Below are 25,526 nucleotides of genomic sequence, written 5' to 3'. Positions count from 1 at the left end.
ACAGGGTAGAGAAAAAATGAAAATTTAAAAAATAACTAAATCTTTCACTGTGATACATTTAAGGAACCTTGCTAATGAAATTTTGACTTTCCTTTCCTCCCAGCATTCACATACTACATTAAAATACAATAATTGCATTTCAACAATACCAATATCCGCTGTCTGAAGAGGCACTGAATACCAGACACAACATGTACCAATTTTAGACTCTCTCTCTTCACTACATATTTCCTACACTCTGCTCTATGAACAAGTTTCCTTTTCCTTAAGGAAATCCTATGCCCTTTAAATTGTTATAATAGGAAAGAATAAATGAGTAGAGACTGATGCAAGGAGAAGTATTTTTCCAGTGGAAGTTAAACTATAGTGCAGTGTAGACAAGGTTCACATAGCATCAGAATGAGAATACATACTTGCTTTTTTTCCAGAGTAACAATGCTGACTAACTTTACAAACAAAATACAACTGTAGAACAAACATTTGTATAACTGGGCTTGGAAGGATTATATTTTTATCAATAAATGTGGGTAATCAATTTCACTGTAGACAAATTGATCAGAAAAATTTCCATTGATAACTGAAATTTACAAATATATAAGTTTAGAAAAATGCTACTTGAGAGCCTATTAGAGTTTGATATAAAGGTATTTACCTTTGTATATTTTTATAGTTGATGCTGACAACTTGTGTTTAAAACTGTTCAAAGCTTTACGTTTTTGAATCTCAGTATCTACAGTCATTAAATTGTCTGACCATGCCCCATACTTCCCATAATTATGAAAATTTATATAAATATTAATAGCTTAAAATTATCCTTTGACATTATAAAAAAAATCAAACTCTGCCAAGTCTATGTATAACACATAACATTATATTTTGTACTAAATACATACAGATAATGTCTGAACAATCCTTACAGTTGTAGTTATCTACCAAAATAACCTCTATTTCTTCAAAAACATATTCTGCTCTAGGATGGGGATTCTGACACCACCATATATTCACTTCCCTCTCTGCACAAATTTTCACCACTTTTTCCCCAAGAGAAAGTTGACAAAAATACTATATGATCTTCACCCTCTTTTCAGTTTGTCTTTCCTTCCCTTCCTACAACTCTCATCTCCTTCTCCCATCACAGACACAATTTTCTCCTCTGCTCTCCACCTCTAACCTCATCTTACTTGCCTTAGTGACCCCAGCACATCAAGTGATCCGATTCCTTTGTGCCCACTCTCATGCCCTCCTTTACTCTTCTGCTGTCCCTGCTCTAGTCTCTGCCACCCTAAAAAAACACACACACCCTTGACCCCACATGTCTCTCCAGCTACTACCCTGTCTCCCTTCCATCTCTAAGCTCACAGAGTGCGCTGTCTACATTCACTGTGTGGAGTTCCTTTCCTCCAATTCCATCCTAGCCCTTTTCAATCTGGCCTCTGGCCAGAATATGCGGTTAAGGTTGCCCATGCAATCTGAACTCTGCTCTCTTTCAGTAATGCCCCAGTACATCTTGTTAACACAAACAAAAATGTATGACTAAGTGTTTTCAGAGCTCTAGCTACACCTTTGCAAATATAAATTTCCATAATTTTGGGCCCATTTCTACAAGTCTTGAACTTAACTGGACTGCTCACATGAGTAAAGATCACTCAAGAGACGTGAAAGATTGGGCTCCTTGGAATGGAGACCTGATATTCTTGTTTGTCTATAAAGTACTATGCACATCTTTGTATTATTATTATTACAAACACTGTAAACTAGCCAATGTTGTTAATCAAACAAGCAACAGTTCTGAATCACAAAAACGGTGATTTGTATGAGAAGACCCAAAGGAAAATAAAACTGTCATGCATCGGGGGGAGGGGGGGCACCAACGACACATACCTTTACTCTGCCAACCCCCCCACAGTGCCTGAAATATACTTCACTTCCTTTAACAACCTATTCACCCACACCCATCGGATTCCATCTAACACTATTAAAGGACAAAACGGAATGTTTGCACAGGCAACTTTCACTTGCATTTCCTGCTTCTCAGAAGTTTGAGTTTTCCTCGACTCAACATTCTGCAACAGGACAACACACTACCAAGCAACTGTAACTCTGCCTTCATGTAGTGGGTTTTTTTGTTGTTTTTTAAACACTGAATAGTAGCCTCTTTGGAGCAAGGCTGTCTCTTACTGCATGTTGTATAACGTCAGGCACAATGGGGTCTAGATTTCAGTTGGGGTTTAGGCACTACTGTAATACAATAAAAGAGAATGAGACACTTTATACTGAGAGCACACCCACCCATCTCAATTATTTTTGTAGATAGCACTACATTTCCCTCATTTCTTATTAAAGTTAAGGAAAATGAAGTGTTACATGCAGTGTTGTTGTAGCCACATTGGTCCCAGGATATGAGAGAGACAAGGAAACTTATATTTGTAACTACTGAATACCAAAAAACATGGATTTAAAAGAGAGACTGATTTCATGGCCCCTTACAACAACTTACTACTAGGGTTGTCAAGCGATTAAAAAATTAATTGTGATTAATCACACTGTTAAACAACAATAGAATAACATGTATTTTATATATTTTGGATGTTTACTACATTTTCAAATATACTAATTTTAATTGCAACAGAATACAAAGTGTACATGCTCACATTATATTTATTTTTATTACAAAAATATTTGCACTGTAAAAAAAAGAGAATTGTATTCTTCAATTCACCTCATACAAGTACTATAGTGCAATCTCTTGATCATGAAAGTTGAACTTACAAATGTAGAATTATGTACAAAAAAGGGCATTCAAAAATAAACCATGTAAAACTTTAGAGCCTACAAGTCCACTCAGTCCTATTTCTTGTTCAGCCAATCGCACAAACAAGTTTTGTTTACACTTGCAGGAGATGCTGCTGCCCGCTTCTTGTTCAGTGTCACCTGAAAGTGAGAACAGGCGTTCGCTTGGCACTGTTGTTGCCAGCATCGCAAGATATTTACATGCCAGATGTGCTAAAGATTCATATGCCCGTTCCTGCTTCAACCATCATTCCAGAGGACATGCTTCCATGCTGATGATGGGTTCTGTTTGATAACGATCCAAAGCAGTGCAGACTGACACGTTATTTTCATCATCTGAGTCAGATGCAACCAGCAGAGGGTTGAGATTTTCTTTTTTGGTGATTTGGGCTCTATAGATTCTGCATCAGAGTGTTGTTCTTTTAAGACTTCTGAAAGCATGCTCTACACCTCATCCCTCTCAGATTTTGGATGGCACTTCAGATTCTTAAAACCTTGGGTCGGGTGCTGTAGCTATTTTTAGAAATCTCACATAGCTACCTTCTTTGCCTTTTGTCACATCTGCTGTGAAAGTGTTCTTAAAACGAACATGTGCTAAGTCATCATCTGACACTGCTATAACATGAAATATATGCAGAATGTGGGTAAAACAGAGCAGGAGACATACAATTCTCCCCCCAAGGAGTATAGTCACAAATTTAATTGACTTTTTTTTAAATGAGCATCAGCATGGAAGCATGTCCTCTGGAATGGTGGCTGAAGCATGGAAGGGGCATATGAATGTTTAGCATATCTGGCATGTAAATACCATGCAACACCAGCTACAAAAGTGTGATGCGAATGCCTGTTCTCACTTTCAGGTGACATTGTAAATAAGAAGCAGGCAGCAGAATTTCCCATCAATGTAAACAAACTTGTTTGTCTTAGCAATTGGTAGAATAAGAAGTAGGACTGAGTAGACTTGTAGGCACTAAAGTTTTATACTGTTTTGTCTGAGTGCAGTTATGTAACCAAAAACAAAATCTACATTTGTAAGTTGCACTTTCACAATAAAGAAATTGCACTTCAGTACTTGTATGAGGTGAACTGAAAAATACTGTTACTTTTGTTTATTATTTTTACAGTGTATAAATTTTTAATAAAAAATAATATAGTGAGCACTGTGCACTTTGTATTCTGTGTTGTAATTTAAATCAATATTGAAAATGCAGAAAAACATCAAAAATATTTAATAAATTTCAATTGCAGGATCACAGCAGAAGAGAGATCTCCCCGCCATCAAAAGGGATTGCCTCACAGCCACTGACTCCATGAGCAGGCAGCAGCTAGCCAAGGAGACACACCACAGCTCTGCCCTGCTACATCAGCACTTCAGTGAGCAGGGACAAATGGAAGGCAGAAATCTGGGGGGCATGTGATGCCTCTATGCATCACTTCTGATTGTGGGTCTGCAGGTTTGTCTATTTAAGTTTAGGGGACCTTGGGTAAAAAAAAAAAAAGGTTGAGAACCACTGTCCTACAACATGTGTGAACCCTTTAAGCTTAACAATCTATCCCACCTTGTATTTAGCTTGAACACTTCAGTTTCCTTCCTTCCACAGACCTGAGGAAGAGCTCTGTGAAGCTCAAAAGCTTGTTCTTTCCACCAACTGAGGTTGGCCCAATAAAAGATATTACCTCACCCTCCTTGTCTCTAACTTTAATATGTATGACAGGTTTCAGAGTGGTAGCCGTGTTAATCTGTATTGGCAAAAAGAACGAGGAGTACTTGTGGCACCTTAGAGGCTAACAAATTTATTTCAGCATAAGCTTTTGTGGGCTAAAACCCACTTCATCAGATTCATGCAGTGGAAAATACAGTAGGAAGATATATATTTATATAATATAGTAGGAAGAGATATATTTATTCTTTCGCATACAGACTGTCGGGTTTGGCCAATGTACATGGCAGAGGAGCATTGCTGGCACATGATGGCATATATCACATTGGTAGATGTGCAGGTGAACAAACCCCTGATGGTGCGCTGTGGTCATCCATATCATCCAGACCACACGATTCACTGTCTACAGCCAAGCTCTAAGATACAACCGCATTTGCTCCAACCCCTCAGACAGAGACAAACACCTACAAGATCTCTATCAACCATTCTTAAAACTACAATACCCACCTGCTGAAGTGAAGAAACAGATTGACAGAGCCAGACGAGTACCCAGGAGTCACCTACTACAGGATAGGCCCAACAAAGAAAGTTACAGAACTCCACCTTCAGCCCCCAACTAAAACCTCTCCAGCGCATCATCAAGGATCTACAGCCTATCCTGAAGGACAATACCTCACTCACACATCTTGGGAGAGAGGCTAGTCCTTGCTTACAGGCAGCCCCCCCACCTGAAGCAACTACTTACCAGCAACTACTCACCTTACAACAAAAACACTAACCCAGGAACCTATCCTTGCAACAAAGCTCGTTGCCAACTCTGTCCACATCTCTATTCAAGAGACACCATCACAGAACCTAATCACATCAGCCACACCATCAGGGGCTCGTTCACCTGTACATCTACCAACGTGATATATGCCATCAGGTGCCTGCAATGCCCCTCTGCCATATACACTGGCCAAACCGGACAGTCTCTACACAAAAGAATAAATGGACATAAATCAGATGTCAAGAATTATAACACTCAAAAACCAGTCACAGAATACTTCAACCTCCCTGGTCACTCAATTACAGACCTAAAAGTCACAATTCTTCAACAAAAAAACTTCAAAAACAGACTCCAATGAGAAACTGCAGAACTAGAATTAATTTGCAAACTGGACATCATTAAATTAGGCTTGAAGAAAGACTAGGAGTGGATGGGTCATTACACAAAGTAAAAACTATTTCCCCATGCTAATTTTTCCCCTAATGTTACTCACACCTTCTTGTCAACCGTTTGAAATGGGCCATCTTGATTATCACTGCAAAACTTTTTTTCTCCTGCTGATGATAACCCACCTTAATTGATTAGTCTTGTTAGAGTTGGTATGGCAACCCCTATTTTTTCATGTTCTCTGTGTGTGTGTGTGTGTGTGTGTGTGTGTATATATATGTATACATATATATATATTCTTCCTACCGTATTTTCCACTGCATGCATCTGATGAAGTGGGTTTTAGCCCACGAAAGCTTATGCCCAAATAAATTTGTTAGTCTCTAAGGTGCCACAAGGACTCCTCATTCTTTTAACATGTATGTTACTGTGCTGATCTTATATACTAGCTCCTGGATGTCAAATATGGGGCCTGAAGGATGTTTAAATCCAGCTCTCACAACAACTTCAAATTTAGCATGCAATTTGACCAACTTCTTCTGTCTGGCAGCTCTCACAATTGGTGCTGTGATTGCAGTGCAGTTACTACTGAATACTGAGCAACTACGGACAAGCCAAAGAATGGAGCTTTATCGGCAGGTATTGAGGGTTAGGCAATGTTAACGACAAGAAGGCCTCCACTATACAATGGCAGTTGGCATATATTCCTTGCTGACATTTTAAGGAAGTCCTATTAGGAAACAGTCAAGATGAGACACCACCCAAAGTACACAGCTGGAAACATTTACTGTGAGTTATAGAGATCAAAACTAGCTGGTATACTGCAGGTTGCCAGGGATGAGAGGTTGGAGAAGAATGGTTGAAATAAGAGGTAAATGGGATAAGATACAGGATTGAAACAGGGGAAGGGAAAAAAAGATAGGTTACCTACCTTCTTATGTTCTTATAGAATCCAGATTAAGCTTATGCCCCAATCCCTCACTAAATTTGAAAGAGTATACCTGCACCTGCATGCAGCCCCTTTCACTCCAATGAGAATCTACTTAGATACAAGGTTCTGTCCACATGGATCCAACTGCACAATCAAGGACCATATTTTCTTGTTCCCAGTGCCACCAAGGGCTCTGAGGAGACCATAATATTGATATACTGTGATAACTGAATGAAAACCACGGATCTGAACATCCCTGAACTTTGGGAGTTCAAAACCCTGTTATGTATTTGGCCTCTACTTCAAAGTTCCAGAAACCAAGTATGAGATCCCTGCAGTAGTTTGAGCATCTTTACTAAATTTTGTAATGCAGTCATTTACAGAGTAGCAAATATACTTCTGAAATAACCGCAATTCATGTAAGTCTCATAATTGCTCCAGTTTTATGCAATGAGCTCTAGAAATATTTAAAATACAGACACAAAGAACTGCCCCCTGAAACCCGAGGCCTATTACAGAGGAGTGTAGTACCACTACAGTTAAGGCAGAGACCATCTTACTGTTTAATAAACTGATTTTGATAAGTGCTTTAAAATCCACAGGCATAAAGCAATTGCCTTGAAATTTGCTGTGCCTCATCATGGTCCAGGGGAGGACTAGTTGGCCAATTTTGAGGTTGTTTGAGCAAAGTGTTTTCAAAAGACAACATCCCAATTAAAAAAAATCATGTGATATCAAAATGTTTCTATTGTTCATTTTGTGGGGGAAGGAAGGTGCATATCTGAGGTTCAAATTATTGTACTGATCCATTCCAAACTGACATCACCCAGTTAGGTTTCAACTCAGCTAGTGTCAAGGCATCCGCTGCCCCCCTGGGGAAGTCATATTTCATTTCACTTCACTTCCCAAGCAAATAGAGAACCATAGGGAAAGTACACAAGGAATGAGAGGGAAACTCTTAGGCCTTGTATTTACTAGGATAAAGGTACAGTTTAATGAACAGAAGCTACCTAAGTCGGCCCTACACTCAACCACTTGGCCTTCTCCCTCCTCCAAGGACTAGCCAAATGTTAACACCTTTTCTTTCTAATCCTAAATATTACCTATGGGACAACACCTTCCGTTATTATTTATTTATATAGCAGTAGTATCAGATGTGGGCCACCAAACAGCTAGAACTCCCCAGAGCCACAATGCAGCACAGATGCAGAGCAATGCGTGAACATGAGTACTGATACGGTATAGTATAAGTGCATTTTATATTCTGAAAGGATATGAGATACTGCCAGTCAACCTTAATTTTGTGTTAATATGCTCTAAGTGTAGTAGTTTTTTAAGCCTCAAGACTGGGAATCAAGAGTGTTTCTATTCCCAGCTCTCTCAATGGACTGCTGTGTGGTTTCCTGCAAGTCAATCTCTATCTCAGTTTCCCCTTTAGTAAAAAGGGCTCATATTTATGTGTCTTTGCACAGGGCTTTGAGATGTTCTGATGGAAAAGACAAACTACCAGTCAATTACTACTAAGTTAATTATCTAAAAGCTTTAGAGACACCAGCAAGTTATCTACCAGGCATCTATATCTATATCATCTGTGTTGAGCCTGCACCTTTGTATATTTAGCATGTGATTATAAATACTTTTTCAAAACCAGTTTTGCAGATGATATCATTCCACAACTAACAGAATCTGGGCCTTACACTACACTCTCCCCCAATTGTAGGAATTATCTTCTAGAAGATTCTAAAGTGAAATACTATCAACTCTGAGATGCTAAACTTTCTTGCATCTGTTTACAAGACCATGTAATTAACGTTTTCCCAAAGCAAATGTCAATCTATCCAAAATCCCTAAACATACTATAAGTAACAACACAACACACAGTGCTAAAGTAAAACATGGCCAAATATATAGGCTGTTTAGACTTAGCATTCTGAAATAGGACTCCTTCAAATAATCATACTATGTCCCCATTTCCCCCTCTTGGCCATTTTGTTTCATAGCAACACATAGTGGTTTTGGAATTCCGCAATTTTAACTGATCAGGGCTATTACTCCTGGGGGAATTCTGCGCACACAAATTCTTGTCTCCCGCAGATTTCTCTGCTTCCCTGCAGAAAAATGACTTTCTGACAGGGAAGCAAAGGGCAGCTGCAAGAGCAGTCACACACCACTCTCTAGCAGCACAGGTATCCTGAACAGCTGGCAGAGAGGTAAATCACTGCAGGGTTGGGAACACCCCAGCCAGTGGCTCCTACCCTGAGCCAGGATCAGCTACTAGTCCTGACTGGGCTGGAGGTAGGAGAGGACTGGACTTCCTCTTCCCCTGCAAGGAGTGGCTCAGGCTGTGTCAAACCCATCCCCAAAAACTTCCCCAAGCTGCAGGAAGCACAGCATCCTCCTCTGTTTCCTGCCCCCATTGCTCCTCAGCTGTGGGGAGCTGCTGCCCCATTTGGCCAACCCCCTACATCCAGAACTCCCATACCCAGACACTCCTGCCACACCTCACCCCATACACCCAGAACCCCCTGGCCCTCCATACCTGAACCCCACCCCACTGAAGTTCAACCCCTGCATCTGGAGCCCCCTGCACCCAGACCTCCTGCCTCCAGACCCCCACCCCTGCACTCACACCACCACCCCGCACTGAGCTCCCTGCATTCAAATCCTCACCCTGATGAGCCCTATGCCCAAGCCCCCAAATCCAGACCCCCATGCCACTGACCCCCAACTAGCTGCACCCAGACCCCCACCCCATCAAGCTCCACTCCCCCAGCACCCAGGACCCCCTGCTGAGACCCCCACACCCAGACACCTCCACTGAGCCCCAATCACCTTCACCTGGAAGCCCCAGCAGAGTCCCATTGCCTCTGCACCTGGAACCCCCCCCCAAACCTCTGTGAATCCAGATCCTCCCACACCTAGACCCCCCCACTGAGCTGCCTACACCCAGATTGTTCCACATAGGATCCTCTCACCCCACACCTGGATCCCCTCCACACTTGGATCCTGCCTCGTTGAGCCTGCTTGCCCCCCAAATGTGCACCTGGCACAGAAGGGCAGGGCTCCAGGGTGTTTTTGGGACAGGCCCAGATGTTGTGCTGTGCCAGGATCAGGTGCAGCCTCACAGGTGCAGTCTGTGTCCCAGAAGGACTGCAGGGTCATCTCCCACCTTCATGCAGCCAGTGGCCCTTGCTCCCCTCTGCTGCGCTGAAGCCTCTGCATTTATTTATTAATAAAACTTGCAGAATTTTAAAATATTGTGCGCAGAATTTTTTATTTTTTGGCACAGAATGCCCTCAGGAGTAATATGTCAAGGTTCACTGATGTTTCCATATGTTTTTGGTATATGATGATAAACACTAGATTATGTAAAAAATGTTGTGTAAATAAATGATACATGTTCAGTGTTTTTTCCCTTACAGCTAAACTGCCCCCTTCAAATTCTGAACATAGTGGTGATGCAAACAATACTTATTCAGGTACAATCATTTCAAACTCTTTATCTAAAAATCATTGTCTGTATGTCTAGGGTTTCTTTGTTAATGTGGAACAAAATTAAACAGTGTCCTGTCACCGTATACTTTCCCCACATTTATTTGATCGGCGGAGGGGGGAGGGTGATATTTGGAGACAGGTTAGACTGTGTGAAGTTTAGCACTGGAGGGAAGGGGAAAGAGGAGAGAGATCCGTGTCTCTCAAGCCCACACAGCCACCAGCACAGGGTAAGATGAAGGTTTGTTATACGCCCTGCCCCCACCCCCAAAATATTACAACATACTGGACACCACAACTTCAGGGACAAGCCCGTCTCTGCTTCCCCTTCAGGTCTCTGACCCCGCACAGCCCCTGTCCCTCGCCCCTGTCCCCCCACCTCTGCCCCCTTCTCCCCACACCCCGGCCCTCCCCACTCCAGGCTGCCCCTGGCTCCCACATTCCTCTGCCCGGCCGCCGCGCTCCCCGCCCCGCAGAGCAGCCCCCAGGCCCCGCCGCCACCGGCGGACCGAGACGCGGGCCCGGGTCGAACCTTTAAGAGATTAGACGTCGCCATGTTCCCCCCGCGGGGGCCCCTCCGGGCCGGCGGCGGCTCCTCGCTCCGGGCGCGGGCTCCCGGCCGCTCAGCTTCACATGGCCCCGCGCTCCCGCCGGCCGGACCCGCCGCCGCAGCGGACGGGGCTTCGCTCGGGACAAGGCCGGGCGGAGACTCGGGGCTGCGGCCGGCTCGATCCTCCCACGCAGCCGCCGCTCAGCGCCTCATGGCGGCGCCCACCCAGGAGACGCTCGGCCGCGGCCGCGGCTCCGTGCAAGGGCTGGCCTGGCCCACATGATGCGGCGCCGAGGAGCAGGCTCCGCCGCCAAGGGGAGAGGCTGAGGCGGGCGGCTCCGGCTGCAGCGCCCTCTGCTGGCCGGGCGGCGCCTCGCAGTGAGCGCCCTGCCCTGGCTCCCTTCGACCCCGGCAGCCCCCTGAGCCCAGCCCAGAGCCCGCCCTTCTCCGTCCCCGGCAGCCCCCTGAGCCCAGCCCAGAGCCCGCCCTTCTCCGTCCCCGGCAGCCCCCTGAGCCCAGCCCAGTGCCCGCCCTTCTCCATCCCCGGCAGCCCCCTGAGCCCAGAGCCCCATCTACCCGCGGGATACCGGAGTACCCTACAGCCCAGCCCACCCTTATCCATCCCCAGCAGTCCCCTACCCCCTGAGCCCAGACCCCACCTACCCCCGGGATACCCCACCCACCTACAGCCCAGCCTACCCTTATCCATCTCCGGCAGCCCCCTGAGCCCAGCCCAGTGCCCACCCTTATCCATCCCCGGCAGACCACACGCCCCTGAGCCCAGACGCCCATTGCCCCCCGGGACACCCCAGACCCCTACAGCCCAGCACACCCTTATCCAACGCAGGCAGACCTCTGCCCCCTGAGCCCAGCCCAGTGCCAGGCAGGGCTGGATGAACTTTTTGTGGGCAGGGTGGATTTGATTTAAATCACTAGTCATGATTGACTCTGTGTACACAAATTTGCAGAGGGACAATAGAGTTGAGGTCTGAGACTCCAGCCCCCTGCAGCCCTCCCTAGCTCCCTCCACCTACCCCAGAGAGACCCTAAACCCCTGCAGCCCACCCCCCCAAGGGGTCATGATTTTTGAACACTTGACATTGCTAATATTGTGATGTAGTTGTATGTGTACAGCAAGCGTATGTGAAGCTGTGTAATGTAGTAAATATGCTGAACAGTTAACAAAATCCATACCCCAAGGCATTTCCAGGCATTTTAAACAATTATATATGTGCTTAACTTTAAGCACATTCATCATCCCACTGAAATCCAGGTTAAGCATGTGTATAAATCTTTTCAGAATTAGGGCCGGTTCCTGCAAACATGATAAATAGGCATATGGTTACTGAGGTGGGTAGTCTCCTATGCCTATTAATAGCATGATCGCTTATGGCAATAGTCACAGACCCAAGTTTGTACCATGTACACTTAAACTTTCTATGTCTAAGAGTACGTCCATACTTACCGCTGGGTCGACGGGTAGCGTTCGACTTCTCGGAGTTCGAACTATCGCGTCTAATCTAGATGCGATAGTTCGAACTCCGAATGCGCTCCCGTCGACTCCGGAACTCCACCACCACGAACGCCGGTGGTGGAGTCGTCGGGGGAGCCGCGGACTTCGATCCCGCGGCGTCTGGACAGGTAAGAAGTTCAAACTAAGGTAGTTCGACTTCAGCTACGCTATTCGCGTAGCTGAAGTCGCGTACCTTAGTTCGACCCCCCACCCTAGTGTAGACCAGGCCTAAGGGTACGTCTATACTACCCGCCGGATCGGCGGGTAGTGTTTGATGTATCGGGGATCGAGACACGATAAATTGATCCCCGAATCGACGCCTGTACTCCACCTCGGCAGGAGGAGTAAGCGGAGTTGATGGGGGAGCTGCGGCAGTCGACTCGCCACCGTGAGGACGGCCAGGTAAGTCAAACTAAGATACTTCGACTTCAGCTACGTGAATAGCATAGCCCAAGTTGCATCTTAGGCTACATCTACACTGGGGGGAAGGGGCGAGGTGTCAGCCTAAGATTCGCAACTTCAGCTAGGTGAATAGCGTAGCTGAAGTCAGTGTATCTTAGGTCGATTTACCTGGCTGTGAGGACGGCGGCAAGTCAACTGCTGCCGCTCCCCTGTCGACTCTGCTTCCGCCTCTCGCCACATCGGTGGGTAGTGTAAATGTACCCTTAGTTCGCACCCCCCCTGCTAGTGTAGCCCAGGCCTTAGTTTCCCTGTCTGTGAAACAGAACTAATGATGCTTACCCTTGTTTGGAAACTTTTTTGAGCTCTGTGGGTGAACAATAAGTTAAATATGTAGTAAAACTGGTTGGTTTCCAGGAAAAAAATGTGGGGTTTCGTAAATTTGTTCTGCTTTTTTATTTTTATTTTAAACCAAAGATAAGGAATTGTACCAAAACGGGCTTTCAAAAACCACAAAGGAAAAAAAAAGTGGATTCAGGTAATTATTTGGGGGGAAAAATATGTGTTTTTTGTTTGTTTGTTTGTTTTTGTTTTTAACAAATCAAATATTTTACCAGAGATTTATTAGCTTCTGTGTGGGGTTTGGTTGAAAAACTTTAAAAATGTAAGTAAAATGAAACTATTATAAACATTTTAATTTTGGTCAATAGGTCCTTTTGTGTCAAAAAACTGTTCTGATGAAAAAATGTCAACCTGCTTTACTCAAAGGTTAGGAAGTTCTGGAATTAAAATTGACTGTACAACTTTAATTCAGCCCCTTTGTCTGTAAGCATTAGATCATACAGTCCTTATTTTCTCCCTCATCCAGTGCACAAGATGAATGGTGCTCCATCTGCAGATTCCTACCTGCTTAATTGCAGAAACTGGAAGGGATGTAGAAGCAAGTTCTGACAGGAAGGGAAATGATGGTTTTGCCGTTCAGAAAGTTGAATGCAGCCCCGGAGGACAGGACTCTATCTCTGCCTCTGTTGGGGCAAGTCACTTAAACCAAATTTTTCACAGGTGGTCACTAACTGTGTGGGTCATCTCTGGTGCTCATCTTGAGATGCCAGTTGCCTGATTTGCAGAAGTACTGTGCAGTCATAACTGCAACTAAAGGCAATGGGAGCTGTGCACTGAACACAGCATTTTTTTTATTGCACTTTATAAGTACTTTGAAAAATCAGGCCTTAGGCATCTCAAGTTGGGCACCCAGAATCAGTAGACACTTTTGACAGTTTTGGCCATGGCTCAGTTCCCCATCTGTAAAATGGAGACAATAACACTCTCTTACCTCACAGGTGTGCTGTGAAGATAAATATGTTTGTAAAGCACTGAGATACTATGGTGATTGTACCATTGAAAAGCCCATGAAGAAATAATTGTGTATTCAGTGCTAGGTTTGGAAAATATTCAGTAAATAAGGTCTAGGGCCATACTTAGATGATGAGTATAAAAAGAAATATTGAATCGCTTCCCATTCAGTGAACACTCTCTCCTAACTTTGCTAACTTTTGAATACTTGAATTTTCACCTTCAACATTTTCTTTTTGTATGAAATGATATTGTAACATACAACAGACCCGATGGGGATGAAATCCTTATTGTTGAGTACTTTATAGAGGAGGGGAGTGAGTCTTCAGGCATTTTTTGATTCTGCCATTTGAAAATGATTGACTTACACAAGACCAAAGAGCCTGTGATCTTGTGACATCAAACTGTAAACATGGTGAGCCAATACCTAAACACATTAATTTTACAATAAAATATGAGTGCAAAGCAATTTTTACAATTACACAACTTCTGTTTGTGCCCGTATCTGTCCATTTTCTCACAACTCACCAATTAAAACTAGAAATAAAGTAGATATTGTGCTAAAGAAAATCTTCTTGTCTGGACAGATTTAATGTCCATAGCAATCGCCATTGCAATTTGGATCAGACCCAAACCAAGATCCGTGTAGTGTCTTATCTTGTCTGTGTTAGGGGCTGGTATCATGCTTCAGAGGGAGGTGTTAAAAACAGCACAGCAGGCAAAAGTGGGATAATCTGCTTCCATCTTGGTCTGTAAATTAGAATTGGTTTAAACCCTAAAGCACAAGGTGTAATAGCCCTTACAAAATTTGTTGCCATTAATTATGATAAATGGGAATTCTTGTTATCCATATTAATGTCCCATCCCTTCCCTAGCTGTCTTGCAAATGTCCTTGTATGCTGCTATAATGGGTTCCCCCCAGGGCGCCACCTGTAACTGGGGTACCACTGAACACCCCTGACCCTCCAGCCTGGGCTCCCTTTACACTGTACTGCTGTGACTAGCCTGCACTTTCACCAGCACACATACAGGTAGGGACACACCCAGCTGCAGTTACATGCAGACGTTGTAATCAGCTCTGCATGGGAAGGCTCCAGATAAGGAACTTCCCAGCTACACAGGCACAAATCCCCCTCTGGAGAGTAAACCCAAAATTATACCATCTTGCACTGCACAGGGAACGGTACAGCGTAAGCGCATGAAATTCACTCCCTCCCTCAATGTGGAGAGGAATATACGACAGCTTTCTGCCCTGAGTTATGATTCCCACACACTGGTTTTAGACAAAATAAAAACAAGTTTATTAACTACAAAAGATAGATTTAAGTGATTATAAGGGATAGCAAACAGAGCAAAGCAGATTACCTAGCAAATAAACAAAACATGCAAATTAAGCTTAATGCACTACATAGATCGAATATGAATAGCAAATCCTCGCCCTAAGTGATGATACAAGCAGGTTGCAGATTCTTAAGGGGCAAGCTGCACTGGCTTACAGATTGGAATCCCTTTAGCCTCGGTCCAGCACTTCCCCCAGTTCAGTTTTTGTTCCTCAGGTGTTTTCAGGAGTCTCTTTGGGTGGGGAGTCAATGAAGAACCATGATGGTGTCACTCCCTTGCCTTAAATAGCTTTTGCATATGAGGGGAACCCTTTTTTCAAAGCTTGGTTCTCCCACCAGTCAGTGGAAAAACACCAATATCCCAAGATGGAGTCCAGCAGCAGGTGACCTGGTCACATGTCCCTGTAGTGTCACAGCAGCCATAACTTGGAGGCTGTCTGTAGCATCCTCAGGAAAGCTCCCAGATGGGTGATAAGCTTCTTCTAAGACCCACTGTTTTCTCCTAATGGCTCACTAACCTGAATGAGCCCTTCGCAGCCAGCCATCTAGACTGAGAGCCTTTTGTCTAGTCGGTGTTCCCCAAGTGTAAACTCATTTTTAATACAGATACATAGTCAATATTCCTAGCTTCAGATACAAAAATGATACATGCATACAAATAGGATAATCATATTCAATAAATCATAACCTTTTAAATGACATCTCACATGACTTATCTTACATAAAATACATTATGATTATGTCATAATCATATCATAATAATATCTCTGTGAAGAACGTGGCGTGCAGTGTCACAGCTACCTCCAAGGGTGGAGTGGGGGAAGCACAATTTGCCCCTGCAGTTACTTTCCAAGAGAAGATAGACTAAAGAAAGCTGTGGGAAGTTAAGGGAATTAATAGGCAGCAGGTTTAAAACAAACAAAAGGAAGTATTTTTTCACACAATGCACAGTCAACCTGTGGAACTCCTTGCTAGGGGATGTTGTGAGGACCACCACTATAACAGGGTTCAAAAAGCAGCAAAGAGTCTTGTGGCACCTTATAGACTAACAGACGTTTTGGAGCATGAGCTTTCGTGGTTGACCTGGAACAACGCTTCCTCAGCTCTCGTCCACTCATGCCCCTTCTCTACCTACGCTACATTGATGACATCTTCATCATCTGGACCCATGGGAAGGAGACTCTGGAAAAATTCCACGACGATTTCAACAGCTTCCACCCCACCATCAACCTCAGCCTGTACCAATCTACATGGGAGGTCAACTTACTAGACACCACGGTGCAAATAAGTGATGGTCACATTAACACCACCCTATACCGAAAACCTACCGACCGCTATGCCTACCTTCATGCCTCCAGCTTCCATCCCGGGCACACCACAAGATCCATTGTCTACAGCCAAGCACTGAGGTACAACCGTATCTGCTCTAACTACTCAGACAGAGACCAACACCTACAAAATCTCCATCAAGCATTCTCAAAACTACAATACCCACACGAGGAAATAAGGAAACAGATCAACAGAGCCAGACATGTACCCAGAAGCCTCCTACTGCAAGACAAACCCAAGAAAGAAACCAACAGGATTCCACTGGCCATCATATACAGTCCCCAGCTAAAACCCCTCCAATGCATCATCAGGGATCTACAACCCATCCTGGACAATGATCCCACACTTTCACAGACCTTGGGTGGCAGGCCAGTCCTCGCCCACAGACAACCTGCCAACCTGAAGCATATTCTCAGCAGTAACTGCACACTGCACCATAATAACTCTAACTCAGGAACCAATCCATGCAACAAACCTCGATGCCAACTCTGCCCACATATCTACACCAGCGACACCATCACAGGACCTAACCAGATCAGCCACACCATCACCGGTTCATTCACCTGCACGTCCACCAATGTAATATATGCCATCATATGCCAGCAATGCCCCTCTGCTATGTACAGTCTCTACGGAAAAGGATAAATGGACACAAATCAGACATTAGGAATGGCAATATACAAAAACCTGTAGGAGAACACTTCAACCTCCCTGGCCACACAATAGCAGATCTTAAGGTGTCCATCCTGCAGCAAAAAAACTTCAGGACCAGACTTCAAAGAGAAACTGCTGAGCTTCAGTTTATCTGCAAATTTGACACCATCAGCTCAGGATTAAACAAAGACTGTGAATGGCTTGCCAACTACAAAACCAGTTTCTCCTCCCTTGGTTTTCACACCTCAGCTGCTAGAAGAGGGCCTCATCCTCCCTGATTGAACTAACCTCGATATCTCTAGCCTGCTTCTTGCTTGCTTATATATACCTGCCCCTGGAAATTTCCACTACATGCATCCGACGAAGTGGGTATTCACCCACGAAAGCTCATGCTGCAAAACGGCTGTTAGTCTATAAGGTGCCACAAGACTCTTTGCTGCTTTTACAGATCCAGACTAAGACGGCTACCCCTCTGATACTAGGGTTAAAAAAAGAACTAGATAAATTAATGGCGGATAGGTCCAGCAATGGCTGTTAGCTAGGATGGGCAGGGATGTTGTCCCTAGCCTCTGTTTGGCAGAAGCTGGGAATGGGTGACAGGTAGGGTGTCCCGATATTTAGTTGTTTGTCCTGCATCCCAACTGATGTTGGTCAGGACGCCATTGGTCCCGATATTTTGGCTCAGGGCTGGAGGAATACACTGGGGAGTGCTCACCTGGGTGGTGCTTACTGTGGGTGGAGGCTCCCAGGAAATGGCAGGCAGCAGGACCCTGTGGCCCCTAGGCGTCTCTGAGTGTTGCACCTACCACAAGCGCTGGCTCTATCATGGTGAATGGCTCCATCACGGCGAATGGGAGCTGCGGGCGTGGACAGAGCACAGATCCCCCTGGTTGCTCCTACCCTGAGGCGCTGTGTGATACTCACGCCCCCAAGTAAGTCCCGCCCCACAGCGTCCAGCCAATGGAAGCTGAAACCGGTGCTTGTGGCAGGTGGAGCATGTGGAGTGGAGACCCCTCTGGCCGTCGCTGACCTTAGGAGCCAGAGGAACCTGCCAGGTGCTTCCCAGTGGGTGGGAACTGTCTCCCAGGTAAGCGGCAGGGCTGTGGCTGGGGCCCTGCGCCCACAGCTTGCAGCGGGGCTGGAGTGGGGGCTGTGAGCCCCCGACCCATGGTGGGGCTGTGCCCAGAGCTGGGGCCATGCGCCCCTGACCCCTGGCTTCCTCAAGCTGTGTAATCCCCTTCCTCCATGGCTCCAGCGGGGTGGGGGCTGTGAGCCTGTAGCTGCCCCCCCATGTGTCCCGATATTTTATTCTTGTCATCTGGTCACCCTAGTGACAGGGGATGGATCATAGAATCATAGAATCATAGAATTCAAGATCAGAAGGGACCATTATGATCATCTAGTCTGACCTCCTGCAAGATGCAGGCCACATAAGCCGATCCACCCACTCCTTAGCAAGCGACCCCTGCCCCATGCTTCGGAGGAAGGCGAAAAACCTCCAGGGCCATTGCCAATCTTCCCTGGAGGAAAATTCCTTCCCGACCCCAAATATGGCGGTCAGCTGAACCCCGAGCATGCGGGCAAGACTCTCCAGCCAAACCCTCTGGAAAAGGTTATATCATACCATTGACCCATTGTACTATTTACCAGTGTGGCACTTAATTGACCTATTGACTAAGCCCGTTATCCTATCATACCATCCCCTCCATAAACTTATCTAGCTTAATCTTAAAGTCATGGAGGTCCTTCGCCCCCACTGTTTCCCTCGGTAGGCTGTTCCAGTATTGCACTCCCCTGATGGTTAGAAACCTTCGTCTAATTTCAAGCCTGAATTTCCTGACTGACAGTTTATATCCGTTCGTCCTCGTGTCCACATTAGCACTGAGCTGAAATAATTCTTCTCCTTCCTGGTATTTATCCTCTGATAGATTTAAAGAGTGTAATCATATCTCCTCTTATCCTTCTTTTGGTTAAGGAAAACAAACCGAGCTCCTCAAGTCTCCTTTCATACGAAAGGCCTTCCATTCCTCGGATCAATCTAGTGGCCCTTCTTTGTACCCGTTCTAGTTTGAATTCATCCTTCTTAAACATGGGAGACCAAAACTGCACACAATACTCCAAATGAGGTCTCACCAACGCCTTATATAACGGGACTAGCATCTCCTTATCCCTACTAGAAATACCTCGCCTAATGCAACCCAAGACCGCATTAGCTTTTTAACGCCACATCACATTGCCTACTCATAGTCATCCTGCGATCAACCAGGACTCCTAGGTCCTTCTCCTCCTCCGTTACTTCCAACTGGTGCGTCCCCAGCTTATAACTAAAGTTCTTGTTAGACATCCCTAAATGCATAACCTTACACTTCTCACTATTGAATTTCATCCTGTTACTAATACTCCAGTTTACAAGGTCATCTAAATCTCCCTGGAGAATATCCCGATCCTCTTCCAAATTGGCAATACCCCCCAACTTGGTGTCATCCGCAAACTTTATCAGCCCACTCCTACTCTTGGTTCCCAGGTCAGCAATAAATAGATTGAATAAAATCGGACCCAAAACCGAGCCTTGAGGAACTCCACTGGTAACCCCCCTCCAACCGGACAGTTCCCCCTTCAATACTACCCTCTGCAGTCTCCCCTTTAACCAGCTCCTTATCCACCTCTGGATTTTCATTTCGATCCCCATCTTTTCCAATTTAACCAGTAATTCTTCATGCGGTACCGTATCAAACGCCTTACTGAAATCCAGATATATTAGATCCACCGCATTTCCCTTGTCTAAGAAATCTGTTACTTTCTCAAAGAAGGAGATCAAGTTGGTTTGGCACGATCTACCTTTCATAAATCCATGCTGTAATCTATCCCAGTTGCCATCGGCCTCATGCTCCGGAACCACTCTCTCTTTTAAGATTTTTTCCATGACTTTGCATACTACAGATGTTAGACTAACAGGCCTATAATTCCCTGGGTCACTTTTTTCCCCTTCTTGAATATAGGAACTACATTAGCTAATCTCCAGTCAGTCGGTACAATCCCGAATTTAGGGATTTATTAAAGATTATCACTAACGGGCTAGCAATATCCCTCGCCAATTCCCTTAATATTCTAGGATGAAGATTATCCGGGCCCCCCGATTTACTTCCGTTAAGCTGTTCAAGTTTGGCTTCTACCTCAGATACCGTAATGTCTACCCCCATATCTTCATTCCCATCGGTCCCTCTATCACTATTCCTTAGCCCTTCATTAGCCTCATTAAAGACCGAGGCAAAGTATTCGTTCAGATATTGTGCCATTCCAAGATTATCCCTAATCTCCACCCCGTTTAAAGTTTTAAGCGGTCCCACTTCTTCTTTCTTGGTTTTCTTCCTATTTATATGGCTAAAAAACCGTTTGCTATTGGTTTTAATCCCCTTCGCTAGGTCCATCTCCACTTGTCGCTTTGCCTTTCTCACAGCTTCCCTGCATTCTCTGACCTCAATAAGGTAGGTTTCCTTGCTGATCCCTCCCATTTTCCACTCCTGGTACGCTTTCTGTTTTTTCTTAATGACCCCTCTAAGACGCTTGCTCATCCAGCTCGGTCTAAAACTGCTACCTACGAGCCGTTTCCCCCTTCTTGGGATACATGCCTCTGACAACTCCTGCAACTTCAACCTGAAGTAACCCCAGGCGTCATCTGCCCTTAGATCCCTAAATATGTTAGCCCAGTCCACTTCCCTAACTAGTCGCCTTAATTTAGTAAAATTAGCCCTTTTGAAATCATACACCCTAGTCTCAGATGCACTATTGATTATCCTCCCATTTATTTGGAAACGAATTAGCTCATGATCACTCGAGCCAAGGTTGTCCCCTACAACAATGTCCTCAACAAGGTCCTCGTTATTCACCAAAATCAAATCTAAAATGGCATCCCCCCTCGTCGGTTCAGCAACCACTTGATGAAGGAATTCATTAGCTATCACGTCTAGGAAAAGCTGAGCCCTATTATTATTACTAGCATTTGTTTCCCAATCTATATCCGGGAAGTTAAAGTCCCCATGATCAAGCAGTTCCTATTAGTGTTTACCTCCTTAAAAACATTAAAGAGCTCTCTATCCATCTCTAAGCTAGATCCTGGCGGTCTATAGCACACCCCAATCACTATCCCGGTGAGGCTCTGGTAGTTTTCTTCCCCAATGTGACCATTGCCCAAACAGACTCTGTATTGTCCATTGCAGTGCTAGTTATCTCATTACATTTCACCTCATTATTGATATACAGTGCTACTCCCCCACCTTTACCTTTGCATCGGTCTTTCCTAAACAGCACATACCCTTCCATACCTGTACTCCAGTCATGGCTACCGTTCCACCATGTTTCTGTTATTCCTACGATATCCGGTTTCAATTCCCGGACCAGGAGCTCCAGTTCCTCCATTTTGTTACCTAAGCTTCTCGCATTGGTGAACAAACATCCTAATTTTTCCTGTTGGGCTCCTCTCACTCTTTTCACCCAACTCGGTAGGGACACAGTACTTCCAGTATGACTTGTAGATCTAGTATCTGTCCCCCCCCTCTTCCTTACACGTAACCGCCCCCCTCTGGCTATATCTGTTGTTATCTTGTTGTCCTCACTCCCAATGTGAAAATTTGGCGTGGAGAGCACTAGGACCTCTCCCGACCGTCTCCCCCCAGTGTCTAGTTTAAAGCTCTTTTAATCAGATGAGCCAGCCTCCTTCCTAGAAGTCTACTTCCTTCCCTACTTAGGTGGAGCCCATCCCTTGAGAACAGTTGTCTGTCCCCAAAAGCCTCCCAGTGCCCATACATCCCAAAGCCCTCCTTGTAACACCACTCCCTCAGCCAACTATTAATCGTCACGATCCTCTCACCCCTTTGGCGCCTTCTTCCTAGGGACAGGTAGAATCCCACTGAAGATCACCTGAGCCTCAATTTCCTTGAGCGTCCTACCCAACCTGGCATAGTCTCCCTTGATCCTCTCTAGCGAGAATCTAGCCGTGTCATTCATTCCTACATGAAGGATGATCAAAGGGTTCTTACCCGCTCCTCTTAGGATCCTTTTCAACCTCAGGTCCACATCCCGTATTTTAGCACCCGGTAGACAGCACACCCTTCTGTTCTCTGGATCGGCCCTGGTCACAGGCCTGTCCAACCTTCGCAGTATGGAATCCCCAATCACGTAGACCTGCCTTCGCCTGGGGACAGCACGGTCCTCTAACCTATCCCCTGTTCCCCCTGGTTGCAAGCTCCTTCCATTCCTATCATCCCTTGTGGTTCCCCTTAAGCCATCCTGTATCCTCCCTGGGCCCAAACTTGGTGCTACTTCCATCGACTCCTCCCCTTTTTCTATGGGACTGGCTGCTCGTCTCTTTTTCTTTGGCCTCCCACTGTCAGCTACCACTTGCTGTACCCCTTCCTCATTCTCCAAACCTTCAAACCTGTTCCTTAGCTCAATTTCCCCCTCACTGGCTCTCCTTTTCCTTGGCCTGCTTCTCACCGTCACATGCTTCCACCGCCCATCTTCCTCCTCTGGTGGTCCCCCTTCCTTGGCCTCGGCCCCTGCTCCCCCCTGTGCCCCTGGGCGTTCCCCTTCAGTTACTGCTTGCCATTGCTTCATCAGCCTCTCAAACCCCCTTCTATTCTCTATCAGGGTTTCTACCTGCAGCTCTAGGCCCTGGATCTTTTCCTCCAGCAGCTCTATTAGGCGACACTTCATGCATACATAATGATGATTTCCTGTTCTGTTCATTTCCTCTGGGGCACCTGGCTTTGACCACTGTCGGAAGACAGGATACTGGGCTAGATTGTCCTTTGGTCTGACCCAGTATGGCTGTTCTTATGTTCTTATGAATACAATCATTTAGTGAGCTAGGAGTACAAAATATGATGCAGCGAGTGTAGCAAGACTAAACAGAAATGCTTGTATTTTGCACCACTACTGTAGTCTAGTAGCAGCACCATTCAAACTTTCACTCTGACTAGCCGGGCTAAGAGTGCCACAGAGGCAGCATCCTCAGCCCCTAAGCTTTTTCTTTCTTGTTAGCCTTGCACGCCCTTTCCCTTTGGCAGCGTACAGAGTTATATTAATGTTGTGCTCTAGAAGAAGTCAGTCTCTCTGAACTGGAAGCAGGGTCACTGCAGTGGAGGGCCTCAGGGAGAGGAGGTAAATGGGGAGAAGAAGCAAAATGGAGTCTCAAGTTATACTTCATCTCCTTGAAAAAAAACCTACAGTCTATATGTTGTACATAAGAACGGCCATACTGGGTCAGACCAAAGGTCTATCTAGCCCAGCATCCTGTCTTCTGACAGTGGCCAATGCCAGGTGCCCCTGAGGGAATGAACAGAACAGGTAATCATCTAGTGATCCATCCCCGGTTGCCCTGGCAAAGCTGCACTAAATGGAAAAGGAAACAGGACTAAGATAGTGGCATAGTCATTAATTAGTTAGGCCCAGATCCACAAAGGGACTTAGGCATTGTGATGCTCAACATTGCAGCACCCAACTTCTAGGTGTCTAGAAAACCACTGGAACAACCATGGGATTCGCAAAGCCTGAGTTAGGCACCTAGCTCCCTATACAATGTATGCTGAGGGGGCGTTAGATGCTTAAGAATGACATTCACAAAAGCCAGCACGCTAAGTGAGGAGCTGCCTAAGCACCCAATGGGAGCTGTCAACAATGTTTCCTAAGCCCTGCCCCTTTCATGGAGATAGGCACTTAAGTCTGGGGGCAGGGAGGTGCCTTTCTCTGCTTGTGATCAACAACCGAGCCAGGCAGCTTCAACGCCTAAGGCATTTCTTGCAAGAATGAGATAGGCAGGTGTCTGCCTAGCTCCACACAAAATGGGGATGGGGTAGGGAAGGAGAAGGAGGAGGTGTCGGTGGTGATGATGGTTTCCACATTGTAACTTTTAGCCCATTAGTTAGAGCATACACCTGGGATGAGGGAGACCTAGGTTCAATTGCCCCTTCTCCCTGATGGGGAGAAAACAGTTAAAGCACTCACCCGAGGGGTGTGGGAGACAGGGAAAGTGGCAACTGAGCAGGGCTTTTGTGGATCTCAGTGGATCCTAAAACTGGGATTTAGGCATCTAAATTTGGAGCTTAGGCACTCGAGTCCCTTTTTGGATCTGGGTCCTAATGCACTAAGTTCCAAGAGGTGGGTTATTCCTTTTAGGATAGAAAATTAGTGGTCAGAAGACACTGGAATATTAAATTATCCTAATCCATTTTTATTTACAAATGCACGGTTCCCAGACTTTTGAACAAAAATGGGAATTAATTGCAAAGACAGCAAAATTCAAGCTTGCAGAAGTGGACTCATAGCCATGACTTTTCTCACCAAGGTCTCAATGTACAGTTCTCTAGAGGCAAAATGCTGACGTCCTTATTCAGGCAAAAGTCTCAAGGACTTCAGGGTTTGGCCCTTTTCCCATCAGAGCTCAGATGCTTTTCCATATAACTAATTTTTCAGAGGTACCTCACATAGCTTGAAAGGCTCTGTGTGCAACTCCAACCCAAACAATACTTCCCCTCAGTCCATGCTTGCTTGGTGCCTGTCCAGATTCCTTTGCTAGACCAGTCACTCCTCAAGCACTTCAGTGGGACTAGCTATGTGTGTGTCTGAAGTTAAGCAACTGCGTAAATGTTTGCAGAATTCGGGATAGAGAGGGTAACATGAGACAGGTCATTGAATCTGTGTTTCCATGAATCTATGAATTGAAGTTTCCTCTTTTTTTTAAAATGGGAATAACAACATTGGCCTCATAGAGATATTGTGAGGATCAGTCAGCGTGCATGTAGTGTGTTGGAGATATAAAGTGCTGAGTGTTAATATTAGTATAGACTAGAGTTATTGGTTCACAAGCTGACAGGCCTCGTCCTCTCAGAAGAAATAATACTTCCTACCTCTTTCATATATCTTGTTTAATATGAGGTTATTTCCAATGGATCTGTAATGATTTAGTTTCCATTTACAAAGTTGAATCCTCACCTCAGTTACTAACTGTTATACCTAACATTTTTGTATCTTTGCTATTTCTGCCACAATTTAGTGATTTTTTTAGTGATTTTTGCTTTTGAGAAAGGATTTTAGCCAAGATGCAAATTGATATGCAGAGGATGACTCCAGTTCTCAAACATTGGCGCGGAGTTTATAGTACAAAACCACAGTGCAACTCATCAGAATTTCATGACTTGCAAATTTTGCTTATCCAGCATTCAAACAGGATGAACTTGTAAGATTTTTTTTAATGTTATGATTTACAACAAACTCACCATGGAGATACATACATTGCTTTTTATTTATCATCTATTATTATTTATCTAATTATTATTTATCTTTTTATTTCTCTCCCTTAGT

The 25,526-nt window shown here is 45.0% G+C and overlaps 1 protein-coding gene across 2 annotated transcripts in view; it reads right to left on the bottom strand.

Moving 5' to 3' along the window:
* Positions 1-18,436, bottom strand: part of CUL5 (cullin 5) — a 91,037-nt gene extending 72,601 nt beyond the window's left edge. Inside the window, exon 1 of one of the 2 annotated variants that reach the window (XM_039537387.1) lies at positions 17,975-18,436. In XM_039537387.1, the coding sequence (XP_039393321.1) occupies positions 17,975-18,010 (36 nt within the window). In that variant the 5' untranslated portion in view covers positions 18,011-18,436. Of the gene's footprint in view, positions 1-10,562; positions 10,850-17,974 lie in introns of those variants that run through there. The other variant, XM_039537397.1, reaches the window with a different exon arrangement.
* Positions 18,437-25,526: the final 7,090 nt, after the last annotated feature.

The sequence above is a fragment of the Mauremys reevesii genome, linkage group 1 (genome assembly GCF_016161935.1).
Source record: "Mauremys reevesii isolate NIE-2019 linkage group 1, ASM1616193v1, whole genome shotgun sequence".
Lineage (NCBI taxonomy): Eukaryota > Metazoa > Chordata > Testudines > Geoemydidae > Mauremys > Mauremys reevesii.
This window is presented reverse-complemented; position numbering and strand designations above follow the sequence as displayed.